Raw genomic sequence first — 15,616 nt, 5'->3', positions numbered from 1 at the left:
AAAAGGGATACTAATAACTAATGAGATCGAGATAGATAATCTTCTAGCATTTTTGTTGCCTAAATTACACAAATTCATATCTTTTATTTACTATAATCATTATTATTTTATTCTATGGGAATCCTTATTATTTTATGGTGATTAATTTACATACAAACATCTCATAAACAAAGTCTCCCTCCTCTGTTAGTCTTTTGTTTTTTTGGTACCGCAAGTTTTTATGTTAGTTATATAAAAAGTTTCTACCTCTATGATTGTGTAAATGCATTAATCACAACTAGCCTCCAAAATGACGTTTTGATTTTTGCCTTTTTGTTTTCACTTAATGTACATTATCAATACTTTGCTATAATGATTAATGTAAGATTTTCTAAACCTTTAACTCCCCAACCTCTCTCTCACTCTTTGCCTTCCCCTCTCAACTTTAACTATATGCCTCCATTCTCTTTCTTTCTCTCTTAAAAAAACTTTCTTTCTCTTAAAAAAAAAACCTTTAATAGTTAAATTTCCTAAACTACTGCTACTCTCAAATTTTGTTTCCATACTCACAATTTTTTAAAACACCAGGCCAATAGAAGAAACCTATTGCTCTTGTGATCTTTTGTTGTAGCAAGTGGCTATCCATCGCACATTAAGTGACCTTGACATGTATGAGTTCAAGCTATCTTTTGTTACTTTCAAAAATTCAGTTCTTCACTTACAATCGGTAGGGTTAAGATTGTGAGATTTTGTGTTTTGCTATTTTCTTTTATAGGTTGTGTTATTTTGTATATCGATTTCCAAAAGATGCTTGAAATCTAGAACTGAGAAGTCGATAATTGTTTATTGTAGTGTAAAAGTCTCATTGTCATTGTCCTTTCAAGATTGTTTAATCTTAGCATATGACTTGAGTAGACTGGTCTTTTCAAAATAAACAAAAACTAAACCTGTTGTAAATCATAAATTGGATTATAGGGATCAAGCAGTTATCATCTAGGGTGGAGGGGTTTTTATTTTATTATAGTTTTTTTATACAAGATATAAATTCTACTTTAACCAAATCTAAGTGCATATGTATATGAGTCTCCCTCTTGGAGACTTGAACCCCGGCTTTTACCCACCACACCCCGTAAGCACTCATACTTATGGAGTGACCATCCCACTAAGGATGTGCGGTAATAGGGTGGAGGTGATTTAGTCAATGGCAATTGAATTTGCAGAGGAAAAACAACACGACTATTTAATCTGCATTCTTTAGACTCCAAAGCTTCTTTCTCGAGTAAGTCTCTTGATATTTCAATTAAGAAATACATATTGAATTTTTTCCTAAAATAAATTGAGTTTTGGGTTAATGGTTTTTTTGTTTTTTGAGTTTTGGTTTAATGGTAATTGTATAATGATCTATATGTTGTGTGTGCTTTCTTTTCTATGAATTTTAATAGTGTATGAATCGAGGATTTTAGCGTTTGGTTCATCAAGGATTTTTTTTTTAAATTCTAAATTTCATCTTTATTTCATTATTTTGTTTAGCTTTTGTTACTTCTTATAATTAACTCATTACTAACAAAGCTCTATGACAATTATGGTATAATATGCGTACAACATTCTCCAAAATTATATTACATAAAACATTACAATATTATCCGTGCATCGCACGGGCAACTTACTAGTTATAAGTAATCCAAGAGAATTTCTAATTGAATTGAACCAACTCATTTCAAAATTCAAACAACTAAACTGCACCTTGGTCGGTGAAATAAAAATTAAAATTAAAATAGAGAACGAAAAGGAAAGAGAAAAACAAAGAATGAATAGAAAACTAGAATAGGAAAAAGGGAATGATAGATGAGCGGCGGTCAGGAAGGCAAGAGATGAGGATGTTTGACTGTTTGGGAGTAAAAATTGGTTTATTAGACCTTTTGAATCTAGTATTGAATCGATATCATATGTTTTTTTTTTTTTAATATCTTTTTCTGAACATAAACATCAATCCGGACCCATAACTTTGGAAACTGGCTGAAATCAATGGCTGAAATCTTGAGTTGTAAGGCTCAAGTGCCTTTTCCTTCCAAGAGCTCACTTTGGTCGGACCAACACCTGGTAATAGCCTTTATGCTGCAGTTTACTTGAGGTTGGTCATAAATTGGTTCTCAATATTTACTATGGGGATCCCTGCTTGTTTATTCATCAAACTGCTCAAGGTCTTCTACACTTTTCGGTCAAACTGATTTGCTCATGAAGTGCATTGAATATTTTCTTTGTAAGAGTAGTCATTGGTGAATATGAGGCTTATATATATATCTCAAACCTTTCTCTTTCTTTAGGTTTTTCTTTAGGAGTTAGTGTACAATATTGTATTCTTGTACCCCATTCATGCAAATGTGTGCAATTGTACACTACATGAAGAGTGAACGTAAATAACAGAGTAGAAGGCCAAACCTGAAATTCTGAAACTGCTACAACGCCAACAGATAGAGCGCAAAAAGCAGAAGCAGGGAACAAGAGACAAAACATACTAGGAGATGTGCGGACAAAAATTGTTCTGTTCTTGGCTGGTTATCGCCGCAACACATGGGAGATCTTCCTCTGGACCTCCTCGACATTGCAGGCATTACTGGGATAGTCCATGTGCTGCACATGGTTTGCTCCCCTTCTTGTATTGTAATATTTTGTAAAAGGGTCATGCTAACGAAATACCATAGGGCATTGGTTAACAATCCAGTTAAAGAAAGTTTTTATGAAAAAAAAAAAAAAAAAAAGTAATTAATGTTTTGACAATTTTTTTCATTTCTCATAAAAGTGATGTCAAAACTTTCTTAAAATTAATTGTTAACCAATGCCCTAAGGGCACTCGTTACAATACAAAGTCTATTCCTCAATTAATTGGTTTGAAAAGAGGATTTGCATATATACAGGGTTGTTGTCGGTGCTATAAATTAATTGGTTTGAATGGAGGAATTTCTGGCAGCAGATTTGAGGTCGTTGTGAAGTGCTCTAATTAATTTATTGTAGGAGGCATTCCTGGTGGCAGCATATATGGGGTCGTTGGTATGTGCTCTAATTAGTTTATTAGAGCTGAGTAACTGTTTTAATTAATTTGCACAAGCAACACAAATCTTCAACAATTATAATATGTGATTTGTTTGGTTATTTTACAAGAATAGTAAAAAGAAATGAAAGCCAATATCACAAACTAAAATGAAAAACTGGTGGAGCAAAGTGAAGATAATTTGCTTTGATATTTGATTCTTGTTCTGGTGAGGGGAGGAGCAGGAGGCGCACAGCATGGCCGAGTCTGTAGTTTTCAATGCAGTGGGAAGGCTAGGCAACCTTCTGATTGAAGAAGCGACATATTTAAAAGGGGTGAGCCAACAAGTCAAGCAAACGCAAATCGAATTAGAGCGGATGCAGTGTTTCTTAAAAGATGCAGATAAAAGGCAAAACGAAGATGAGAGTGTTCGAATTTGGGTTTCACAGATTCGGGAAGCTGCCTATGAAGTTGAGGATGTCGTTGAAACTTTTGCCCTCGAATTCGCTTTGAAGAATAGAGACAGCACATTCAAGAAACATGTTCCTATTTTCAACACCAGAAAGCTTTACAAAGTAGGCTCCAAGATTGAGGACATTAAAACAAGAATCTCTGATCTTACTAGAAGTTTACAAACTTATGGTGTGACTCCTATAAAACAAGTGGGCTCGAGTTCAGTTCTGGACAGGCAAAGACAATTGAGATGGTCATATTCCCATATTGTTGAAGAGTATATTGTGGGGTTGGGTGAAGATATAAAAGAAGTAGTTGCACAGTTGGTAAATGAAGATAAGCACTGTCAAGTTGTGTCTATTTGTGGGATGGGTGGTCTTGGAAAGACCACTCTTGCTAAGAAAGTCTACCATCACAGTGAGGTCAGGCGTCATTTTGATGGTTTCGCTTGGGCTTATATATCCCAGCAATGCAAAACAAGAGATGTTTGGGAAGGGATATTCATCAAACTTACCTCTCCAACCAAAGACGAGAGGGATCAAATTTTGAAAATGAGAGATGAAGAGCTGGCATAGAAGCTTAATCAAGTTCAGAAAGAGAAGAGATGTTTGGTGATCCTGGATGATATTTGGAGCAAAGAGGCTTGGGATATACTAAGTCCAGGCTTCCCATTAGGACAGAAAAGTAGCAGCAAAATTTTACTAACAACTTGCAATAGAGAAGTAGCCTTGCATGTTGATCCAAGTGGTTTTCTACATGAGCCTGGCTGTTTAAACGAAGAACAGAGTTGGGAGCTGTTTCAGAAGAAGGCATTTCACAGAAACGATCCAGGTATATTCTCATCCTACCACTTTTTATTGTATGCATATGTACAACTACATACACACACTACAAACTGAGGAAATCTCATTCATATCTACAACATCTTATCATCTGATTCATCACATGAATGTTTTAATTAATAGTAGGTTTTATTGTAGTTATTATTTAATCAAAGCTATTAAAAGCTGAGAAACGCGAATGGTTTCTTTTCGAAGAGGGCTTCAAAAACTATTGAAAGCTATGAGGTGCTTAGGTGCAAACTGTTTCAATCTCAATTAATGAAAAGAAGATTATGCATTCAAATTCATTCAGTCATGCTTATCACGAGTGATGCCTGATTGAGAAGTAGCACGTTAGTTTGTCTTTTTTGCTAAAAAGAACTAGAATGATTTTATTGGGCTTCTGAAAGATAGAGGGAAAAGCTATCATCTTAAACCAAAGGACAAGTTCTTTTTAATCTGGTGAGGTTATTGTAGTTTCTCATAACAGAATACGTAATTTCCAAGTTAGAATTCAAGAGATTGCCATTTGAAGATTAAAATTCAGTTGGAAATGTAGTCTTTGTCTTGAAAATAAGTTTTATAATTATCAAATCTTGTTATGTATGTCTTGTAATTTGAGTTTGTATTATGAGTTGTATATTTAACTGTTGGTAGTTGTGTCTCTAGAAGGCTTGAATGTTGTTACCTCGGATATCCTTTGAGAAGTCGCATTTCTTGAATTTTGTCCCACCAATTTGAAGATATCTACACAACCTTGTTGCTACTAGATTCTCCCATTGAGTCTCGGGCACATCTTTATAATCAAAGAATTTATTAGTGGCACTTGTATTAATTCTATATATATGGTAGAGCTGTGCATTCTAAATTAAGCATTTGTACTAATTCTATGTTGAGTATTGTCATTTGGTTAAGCACTGGTCCCATTTATTTCTTTTCCTTGTTGTGCCTCTAATTTTCTAATTCTCTCTTTCCACCCCTTCCATCCGCATCACTTTTCCTTTCAATAAAAAAGATAAACTTCAAATACTTGAAAATGTAATACTTTCTAATTTAGTTCCTTTGAACATGCAGAATTCAAAATATTCGAAGATATGGAGAAGTTGGGGAGGGAAATGGTGGCAAGGTGTGTTGGTTTACCATTGGCAATTATTGTGCTTGGAGGACTTTTGGCAACAAAAGAAACATTGGATGAGTGGGATATTGTGCATCGAAATATAAAATTACACCTAGGCAGGGGCCGCGGTGAAGGACAACAATCAAGAGTTCACGAGGTGTTGGCTTTGAGTTACTTTGAATTGCCTTACCAATTGAAACCATGCTTCCTTTATTTGAGCCATTTCCCAGAGGACTTCGATATACCAGCAAAGAAATTGGTTCGACTATGGGTGGCAGAAGGCTTTGTGCCACTGAAGTATGAACTAAAGGGAGATGAAATGTTAGAAGATTATGCAGAACGCTACTTGGTTGACTTGATAAATAGATGCATGGTTCAAGTGGGTGTAATTGGGTCAAATGGAAGGATTAAATCCTGTCGTCTCCATGATCTTATGAGAGATCTATGCTTGTCAAAGGCAAAGCAAGAAAATTTCCTCCACATACTGAGTCCTTGGAGTGGAAATGAGACAGCTGATTCATCAACTGGTAGTATTCGAAGACTTGCCATATTTTCTGATAAACTTCTCACAAATGATTATTACAAAGAGAATCCTCAGATCAGGTCCCTTATATAGTTCAATGAAAATAGCTTGCAAGTCAAATCAGTTTTTAAGTACTCAAAATTTCTTAGAGTTTTGGATCTGGAAGGAATCCAATCATTGGATGGACAATTACCAGAGCAAATAGGAAGCTTGATTCATTTGAGGTTCTTAATCTTGAAGAAAACTTGTATACGAGAATTGCCTTCCTCCATAGTCAATCTGGTGTGTTTAGAGACCCTAAATTTGGAAACCATTGAAGAACTGAGTTGGGAATCAACTGTACTAATACCGACAGTGATATGGAACATGAAAAAGTTGAGACATCTATATCTTCCAAAGTGGTGTAACTATTTAACTGATGATAAGCTGCAACTAGCAAATCTGAGCAATTTGCAGACACTAGTAAACTTCCCCACCAACAAATGTGATGTAAGAGATCTTCTTAGTTTGACAAATCTTAGAAAATTGGTACTAAACGACCCAAGAGACTTTCAAGAGTTCGGGGAAATCTTCAATCCCCCTATCAAAAAATTAAATAGCCTTCGATCCTTGTCCATGAAGACTGAAATGCTTTCATTCCCTGATAAGGTAGTAGATGTAGGACAATTAGTACAAGGCTGTCCTCGTCTTCATAAGCTGCACATAGAAGGGCGGATAAACAAGCTACCAATCACCAAGAATTTTCTCCATACCTTGCCAAGTTAACTTTGTGGGGATCTAGACTTGTGGAAGATCCAATGCCAATACTCGAGAAGCTACCTTACTTGAGGGTCCTAAGAGGATGGGAAGCCTTCATTGGGAAGCAAATGGTTTGCTCTGAGAAAGGTTTTCCTCAACTCAAATCTTTACTCCTACGAGGCTTGCCTAATTTACAGGAGTGGACAGTGGAGGCAGGTGCAATGCCTAGTCTTTGCCGTTTAGAGATTACAGATTGCAACAAGTTGGTGACAGTTCCACAAGGATTGAAGTTTGTCAGCACGCTAAAGGAACTGGAGATACGATGGATGCCAAGAGCATTCAAACATAGGCTTGAAGAAGAAGGAGATGATTTCTACAAAGTCGAACATGTGCCTTCCATTATTTTTTTGAACTGAGCTTAGAATACGAGGAAGGGTGATTAACGTTAAAACAAACTCCAGGTTTGTATAAACTTACTATTTAAATTCTTTAGCTACTTCACTGCAACCTTTGTTTTTTCTATAAAGAAGATTGAGAGAGATAAATAAATATCATAGATCCCAATCCTAAATGACAATATTTTGTCAAAATACATAGTATCTAATAAAAACATATTGAGAGGTACAATGTCAAAAGTTTTAGACTATTGTTAGTCATTAACACAAATGCAAATTACATCATTCATAATGGTTACAAAATATCGCCAATTTCATGTGTAGGTACGTTAATGGGAGCAACTACAAAATAGTAAGGTGAAAGAATAACTTGGTGCCTAGATAATTATTTGAAGAGCAGCGAAGAGTTATGGGGGCACTGGAAAGAGAATCTTGACTCAATGCTTGATTTAATTTATTGTCGTTCATTGGTTGGTTGACTGCATATATGTAGTCTATGTATATTTCAGGTCGTTTCATTTATAAGTTGTAGGCTTGTTGCTTGATGCAGACTTGTAGTCAGTTTGGATTTCTATCGAGTATGGATGGACAAGTTTTGATTTTGCTGGTTTGCTCTTGTAACCATTTTTAGCTCTTGATGAATTAAAACTTTCATGGACATAAAAAATTATGTAAAAAAAATCCAATTTTACAATCAATACAATTTATTTTTCTCAAATACACAGTTCCAACAACATTAAAAAAATCATCACACAAAAATAATCCATTCAAAACAAATCAACCATCTATCCTAGCACCCAATTTTCTTTAGATAGAACCCATAAGAGTAGGGCTGTCCAACCCAAACCTAGAATTGAGAAATCGGTCTGACACGGAACCAACTGAACCAAACCCTGTAGTGTAGCGGTCGTTGGAGGGTCTATGTTAAGAACAATCTATATTGGCAGGTTTCACTGTCTGAGACCCAATTGGCCAATACGAAAGAAAATCCTGTTGTTCTCCTCCTCCTATCCTTGCCATGACTCATGTTCTTTGACATATGCCACCAATTTTCACAAATATGGCAAGATCCCTCCCCTTCCAACCAAACAAACCCACCCAAAATCCTGGAAAAATCGCTAAATAGTCTTAATTTTTAAACTATGTAGCCAAACAGCTCTCTTTTCAAAATCAATGTCAAGTTCCAATATTTTGCTATATAATTTGAAAATTGTGTTGTTGAGCTACATAATTTAAAAATTAAGGCTATTTAGCTATTTTTGCCAAAAATCCCTCCTCTTTTCCATTCCCCAAAATCACCGCAACTAAATATTGCCTTAGTTCATTGAGTTCTCTCTCTATATATGTAGAAGAGTTCTATGTTTACACCCTCCAATCAAATACTATCACGTCAGATTTGCTTAAAAGTGAGAACAAAGCCTAAAACACCCTATTATAATCCCATAGTTCACATTCAAATTTGATATAAAAAATAAAAAATAAAGAAAAGAAGTCCAAAAAATTATTCAACTAGAAAAACAGCTGGAGCTGAGACATCGTCAACAATAGGGAGAAGCATAGAGCATACTGAATATTTATCCTGTTGAATTTTATGTCTTCGTTGTTACGGTATATACCAGAGCCACCTACCCACCCTTAACTGCAAAACCACCCCCCCCCCCCCCCCAACAAAAAAAAAAACTCCACTTGTTTGTCTATATTTTTCAGAGGGAATCCAAAACAGATCCTAGAAAAATACCCCTACTTGTTTGTCTATTTTTGAAGAGGTCTAAAACCGATCCTTTCGGTCATCGCCTGAGCAGCAAGCCGCTACTTTGCACTGATCATTGTTATACTATACGACCGAAGTGTGAACTAATGGAAGGTATTTCGAAGTTATTAAGGACGTCAGGGAAGAGAAGGTTAGACAAAACAAGACAATCTTATTCAGTTCTTCCTGATGGATTATGCCGTCGATTTTCACTAGCTGATATCAACACAGCTACCAGTAACTTCGATGATGATTTAGTAATTGGTGAGGGGAGTTATGGGAAAGTATACAAGGGGTTTATCGATCACCCTACTACGACAAGCGTTGCAATAAAGCGTGTGGATATCAAGTCAAGGCAGATTTTTGACGAGTTAAGGACCGAGTTGTTGTTGCTTTGCCAGCTACACCACCCTAATCTCGTCCCTCTCATCGGATATTATCTCGATGATCAACAGGTGATCCTAGTCTATGAGTTCATACCAAATGGAACCCTCTCGAAATACCTCCATTTCCAGGAGCATGTTTGCGATCCCTTGTCGTGGAAACAAAGACTCCAGATTTGCATTGGAGTGGCACGTGCATTACACTATCTTCACTCTGGGGTGAAGCATAGTATCATCCACCGTAACGTGAAGACAAGCAACATTCGTTGGACGAGAAATTTGAGCGCAAGTTGATAAATTTCGGGGATTACAAGATGGGTCCTCCGAGTCCGTCAAAGGACTTACCTAGGATGGTGTCCGAGGTGGTGGGTACCGTAGGATACTTGGATCCCGAGTATGCCATGCACCGGGAGCCGACCGATAAATCTGATGTCTACTCTTTTGGTGTGGTAATGTTTAGAGTACTCGTGCCGAAGTGCGGTGAGACGTGAATTAGAGACAGATGAGGCGCATCTAGCTACTCGGGCCCGAAAATGCATACAAGAAGGGACCATTTATCGGATCATTGATCCGTATCTGAAGGGTAAGATAGCTCCGCAGTGTTTCAAGATATACATGGACATTGCCAATTCTTGTGTGCGAAATAAGGGAAAGGATCGTCCCACAATTACCGAAGTGGAGGTAGTACTTGAACATGCATCGGAGCTACAAGAGAGCGCAGATGCCGCTAGAGAGGATGTGGATCCTAGTGGTGGTGATCAATACAAGTATCCCATTGTTGAATATACCCGCATTGCTTCTCCGCCCGAATTTGAGGGATCACACGAATCCGAGAGATCTATTTCGGATTCGATAGCACCACATCGCCTGAATTGTCCTTGGATGCCGCCATAGAAAGCCCAAACGGCCAATGATTAAGTTCGTAACAAAAATAAGAGTCCAAAGGGCTGCGTTTTGCACCGCCTTGTGGACAGAAATGTGGCCGCCGATTAGTGATATCATTGCCACGGTGTGGAGTTTTGTTAGAGGGTATGCTTTGCTCTTGTTTTGGGAAATGGATCTGATTTTAGCTTTGTTAGACTTTTATGTTGAATTGTAGTTTGAAGTTTTCATACAAGACTTTGTATTTTGTAAGCCAGAATTAACAACCACAACAATCTCATCTCAACATTGCAAATACTGTTTTTTTGTAAATAGTCATAAGATAACTTGGAGAAGGTTGATTAGTCTTATTCACTTGCTTTCAAATTAGTTTTTTCTTTGTTAAAGAGTAAAATTCTTGTTTCAAAGACACTGTATTCTCTAGTTAATTTCCTGAGCCCTTGAATTTATCACAAATTGCCTTTAGATCATTTCCACATTATGCTGCAAGATAGATTAGGGGCCTTTTGTTTGTTGCAATGGTCTTGACCATAGTTTTAAAAAGGGATACGGTCAAAGAACCAAATTATGGACTGATTACTGGTTTAATTAATAATTTTTAAATTATATAAATAAATAAGTTTTCTTATACAGTAATAAACTAATAGTAATAAATATGTTTACTTAAAAAATATATATCTTTTTAAAGAATTTATGTATGTTTTTTAGCAGTTTACATTTTACATTTACAAAATAAAAATACCAAAATGTAAAAAACAAAAGAGTACTAAACATTAACAGATTAATGCTACAAAATAATCATCCTACTGGATAATCCATAAAACTAACATTACAAAATAATCACCCTTAACATAATAAACTTTCAATAGAACCAAATAAATGTGTTCATTGCATCCAAAATAACAAATAAGTTTCAAACAAAGAACTATTAAGTTTTAGAATTCATTGGATATCAACACAAGTCTCATTTGTTATAAAGATATTTGAAATTAGTGTCATCATGTGATCCAAATGCTCCACCACCGCCATCATCATTATCCTCATCCTCATCATCTTCATCTTCATCTTCATCTTCATTAGGATGATTTCTATCTTTAAATCCAAGAGTATCATCTTAACACCAAATGATCCCAAATCAATGTCATCATCCTCAAAAAAGAAGAAGATGAAATCATCCTCAATCATGTCATTGTTCATATCTTTACAAATTCCAAAACCAATGAAGAACAGTAAATAAAAGTACGATTCTAATAATCATTTCTAATAATAGTCTAATTAAAGTATGCAACTAGGGAAAGAATTCACAGAATTTCTTATAAACTAACCTCCTTGTGCATAGCTAGAAGACCTTTCTTCAATTGGATAAGCTCCTTCTTCGTATAATGTATTCTCTAACTCCACATAATCAAGAAGTGGAGGTTCCTCTTCTTCCACTATCCAAAATTCTGTTTTATCGATACTTGCATAATCAATAGGATCAAAATTGAATTTCTTACTTTTGACGCTATACTGTAAAATGAACATTTGAATAATTCAAACCAACCAACTATTGCAATAAAAGAAACTAAGAGTAGTATTTGAATAATTGAACAAGATCTATATACCTATCTTTCAACCGGTAGGTATAATGAAGATACAAAAGATCATTAAGTTGTTGATGCTCCAATCTATTTTTCCTTTTGGTATGTACTTATTAAAAAACACTCCAATTCTACTCACATCCTGAAGAGGCAGATGTTTGGCTAAGGATCCGAAATCACAAACTTTTGTAGAGCGCAAGACCCAAACAACTTCCACCACTCATCTAAGTTTCATATACTACACAAAACAAATATACAATCGTTATACAGAGAAAATACTCTTCAAAACATAATTTCATATTATTATTAGCTAAAGTAAACAATATCTTACTTGGCTGAGATGTCTTGGTTGATTCTAGTGCAAGTTGGGTTCCAAAGATTTGCTCATGCTCTCGCAATAGCTTTAATTCCTCCACCAACTTGAGTCGACCGTTGGAAACTTTTGATTCAATAACATCTGTCACAGCAGATTAAGTCTCTAGGCTCTTATTAAGAGTGGATGGATCATATTGGAATGTGGGATTCAACCAATAAGTTGTAGCATGAATATTTCTTGTCCTTGAAATTTTTTTATTCCATCAATTGCTCTATACATGCCATCATAAACATATCCCATAGCTGGTTGTTCATCAGAATTGTTCCAAATAGGATTAAACTGAGCAAATCTGTTGCTTTCTTGGATACCCAATACTAATTAAATTTTGCAGAAGCCTACAATAGTACTCCATACTTAAATTACTTTCCTTCAGTAAGATCTCTATTTAAAGAGAATTTCACCAGACAGTTTACAATTTTCCAGGAAAAAGAGAGACTGAGAAGGAAACTTCCTCTTTCAAATGCTAACAAAAGCAAAAACAAAAATACAAAATATTCATTCCAATTAGTTACAAACCAAAGAGCATGACGAACATTCGAGCAACCATTATTTACCATCCACAGCAATCCTTTTGAGTATCTCATGAGCTGTATTGAAAATGCCAAGAGTAGGTTTGTTGCAAACAAAGCATTTCTTGTTCTTCGCATGATGCTGAAAAAGAGAAGAACCTCCAGTTAGAATACACTTCAATTAAAGGAGAGATGGGCAACAAAGAAATCGATCGAAATGTTTTGCAGAAACCTTTGGTCATGCTTATGCACAAAATAAAAGCACATAAAAAAGACAACATATTTATTTTTAACCGAGTTTTTTTGACAATGCAATTTGCCGAAAGCTCATGGCATCAGCTGCATAATAAATCTTGCTAGAAACTTCATAATGAAAGATTTTATGGCATCAATCAAAAGGAAATCCTGGATTTGATGACTATATTGATTTGTTGGACCCAACAAAAACTTGGATTGAATGCCTAAAATTGCAGACTCAACAGTTAGCTGAAATTTCACAAATAATTGGGCTCAAAATTGAAACCACAAAAAAAAAAAAAAAAAAAACAAGCATAACTCAATTCTCTAATAAATGAGACTTCAAACTACTTATATAGAAAACACATGTTTTGAAAGACTTCACTGAGAAATAATTTTATAAACCATAATCATCAAGTTCTTTACACCCATATAACAACCTTATGTCTTTGATCCATACACAACCCTAAGCTCATTATAAGAACCCACTTCCAGACCTAGGCAAAATATGTCTTGACAGAGATGCAAGCATCAAGACTCTGAGAATAATTATGATACCTGAATTTTATCTCAAACTTAAACCAGCTCTAAGTTTTCTTTGTAAGTGTATTTGAAACCCATCTGTCAGCATCTTGCTGTATAAGTCACTCATAGCATTTGATTGTATAGTTAATTTTCATGGCAAAGCTCTTCATCTAGAAATTTAACGAGTTTACATACGTACATAAGCATGTAAGTATGTGCTGCTAGTATTTAGTATTGGGGTGGGGATGGCGCAGGTAATAAACCTTTATAACAAGCCTACACTTTTGTCATGTTTCAAACATTGCAAGTCTGCAATTTAATCCATTTCCAGCTATTTTTTAAAATTTAAAAGGGCTTTTTTTTTTTTAAATGTGTGATCTGAGTTTCTTCTTCAAATGAATGAAAAAAATTCATCATAAGAATCCACAAACAGTAGACTGATTATGCTCCATAATTTAAGTTGGTATAGAAGGTATACCTTTAATGCACAATGCTCACAGAAATAGTGCTTGCACTTGGTTACAACAGCATCGACAAAAGGCTGCCTACAAATGAAACATGCAAAGGGCAACGAATCATCTTCGTCATCTTCCTCACCAGGGTCTACACCGCCATCATCCTCATCATCTAATCCCAAAGCTAGATTTCTCTTACTTGCTTTCTCTGCTTCATCCCACTCCTTCTCCATTTGCCAACCAAACTTGTAATCCCCTCGATCATGCATAAACTTACAGGAATCTCCATACCCACAGTAACCAGTCTCTTTGTAATCCTTACATATGTCTGGTTGATAATCAAATCTCATAGAAACTCGTATGTGAGCAGAAGCCCTCAAAGGCCCATGTGCCCCACAAGCTTTCTCACTAGCAAATGTTTGCTCTCTTCGGAAACCAGCCTTGTAATTAGTATATCCATGAATGCCTTTATAAAACTTTTCGTCCCCAGAGCTTTTTCCTCTCCCCTTTAAAGCCTCCTCTGCTTGCTTAAGAGATCTCTCACGCAATGCACAAGCATCTCTTGAGAACTCGGTCTCAGTTTCTAGAGTTGCTGTCGCTCTGCTATCATGTTCAACTTGAATTTCTTTTGAAGACTCAAACTGAAAAATTGGCTTCTCAGATTCTTCTTTTGCTTCAGTAGACATTTTGTTCTTATTAGAGGATCCAATAGAAAAATACAGCTTATTGTCGGGTTTTATGGTTTTCTTCTCGATCGTGTAAGAATGAGTCTTCTCGTTGAATCCTCTTTTACAACTTCATCAAATATTCTCTTTCGCATGTATTTATTCCTTGACGACTTTATGACAAAGTTGAAGACTGAAAAGACAAAAAGATTAGACATATTTTGGGATGAAAATAGCAAATAACCCCAAAAACAAAAGGTAAGAATAGTATCCAAATGGTAAATATACAATGAAAGTGAAGGGATTACAAGAGAAGAATTATAGCCTGTTCAGGCTGCTGCTTTTCACCTGAATCTGACATTAAGGACTCCTGAAAATCATTAACATATGGTGTCAGTCTCCTACTAATGATGCAGAAAATATAACAGAATATGTAGCCAAGTTTATCGAAACTACTGCAAATTTGGGATCTACACGAAAGACCATAATCAACCAAAGAAAATATCCATCAAATGCAGTCCGTAATTATCAAAAATATACATGTTGATACATATAGATACTACAATGATATATATACGTACACGTATACTTCAGCGACACTAAAGAGTGTAACAACAAACATTCAACTATATCTCATTCCTGGCTTTTACACAACCATGCCCAAGCATTCGTTTCAAGGGTTTGGAGGGATTGGAATTCTGTTTTGTAGAGACAAGTTCATCTCAGTATCGGCAAGGCATGAGACCCTAAAAGAGACAAAAGTATTGTATTTTCTACCTCTGAAGAATTTCATCAAACAGAAAAGGTACTTCCTACTTCTAACCATAGTACCATACCAATATCTTGAACACAATACATAGAATGTAACATGCTCAATTAACTCTCTCAGATAGTACAATGAGTCATAAAATTCAGAGAATATAACATATATAATTCAATACAAAAAGTCCCAAAACTACATGCACCCTTTTAGCTTATAAAAGCAGACACTACAGTTGGTTCATTTCAAATGCATCAAATCATAAACTCCAATAAATACAATTTACAAAGCTGCCTAAGTCAATTCATAAACCCAAATAAATACATTCAAGATATTCATGAAAAAAATTCCTAAAATCAAGATGGACCCAAAGAGAGACTGAGATTAAGATTATCAATTTTCAATTCAAGGTCCTAAATTTGATGTCACAGGCTCCAATT

General features: G+C 35.5%; 2 protein-coding genes and 1 pseudogene across 2 annotated transcripts; 2 read left to right on the top strand and 1 right to left on the bottom strand.

The window, feature by feature from the left end:
* Positions 1-3,249: 3,249 nt before the first annotated feature.
* On the top strand, positions 3,250-7,780 carry LOC142636892 (putative disease resistance protein At1g50180; annotated as a pseudogene).
* A 1,131-nt stretch (positions 7,781-8,911) lies between these two features.
* LOC142635496 (receptor-like protein kinase FERONIA) lies at positions 8,912-10,081 on the top strand. The gene is made up of 2 exons (XM_075809638.1): positions 8,912-9,416; positions 9,648-10,081. The coding sequence occupies exons 1-2, from the start codon at positions 8,912-8,914 to the stop codon at positions 10,079-10,081; spliced, it is 939 nt and encodes a 312-aa protein (XP_075665753.1).
* A 2,396-nt stretch (positions 10,082-12,477) lies between these two features.
* Positions 12,478-14,494, bottom strand: LOC142636865 (zinc finger CCCH domain-containing protein 1-like). Its single transcript, XM_075811153.1, has 2 exons — positions 13,775-14,494; positions 12,478-12,676 (listed from the first exon to the last, which is right to left on the bottom strand). Exons 1-2 carry the CDS (start codon positions 14,435-14,437, stop codon positions 12,572-12,574), a joined length of 768 nt encoding a protein of 255 aa, XP_075667268.1. The 5' UTR covers positions 14,438-14,494; the 3' UTR covers positions 12,478-12,571.
* Between the last annotated feature and the right edge of the window lie 1,122 nt (positions 14,495-15,616).

The sequence above is a fragment of the Castanea sativa genome, chromosome 5 (assembly GCF_040712315.1).
Source record: "Castanea sativa cultivar Marrone di Chiusa Pesio chromosome 5, ASM4071231v1".
NCBI classification, from domain to species: domain Eukaryota; kingdom Viridiplantae; phylum Streptophyta; class Magnoliopsida; order Fagales; family Fagaceae; genus Castanea; species Castanea sativa.
The sequence above is the reverse complement of the archived record's forward strand: the minus strand, read 5'-3'. Positions and strand labels throughout refer to the sequence as shown.

Coding starts and splice junctions, on each gene's coding strand:
- LOC142636865 (XM_075811153.1), bottom strand. CDS start 14,437: ATGTCTACTGAAGCAAAAGAAGAATCTGAGAAGCCAATTTTTCAGTTT. Junction 12,677..13,774: donor GTGAGCATTGTGCATTAAAG/GTATACCTTCTA, acceptor TCTCTTTTTCAG/CATCATGCGAAGAACAAGAA.
- LOC142635496 (XM_075809638.1), top strand. CDS start 8,912: ATGGAAGGTATTTCGAAGTTATTAAGGACGTCAGGGAAGAGAAGGTTA. Junction 9,417..9,647: donor TCACTCTGGGGTGAAGCATA/GTATCATCCACC, acceptor GGTAATGTTTAG/AGTACTCGTGCCGAAGTGCG.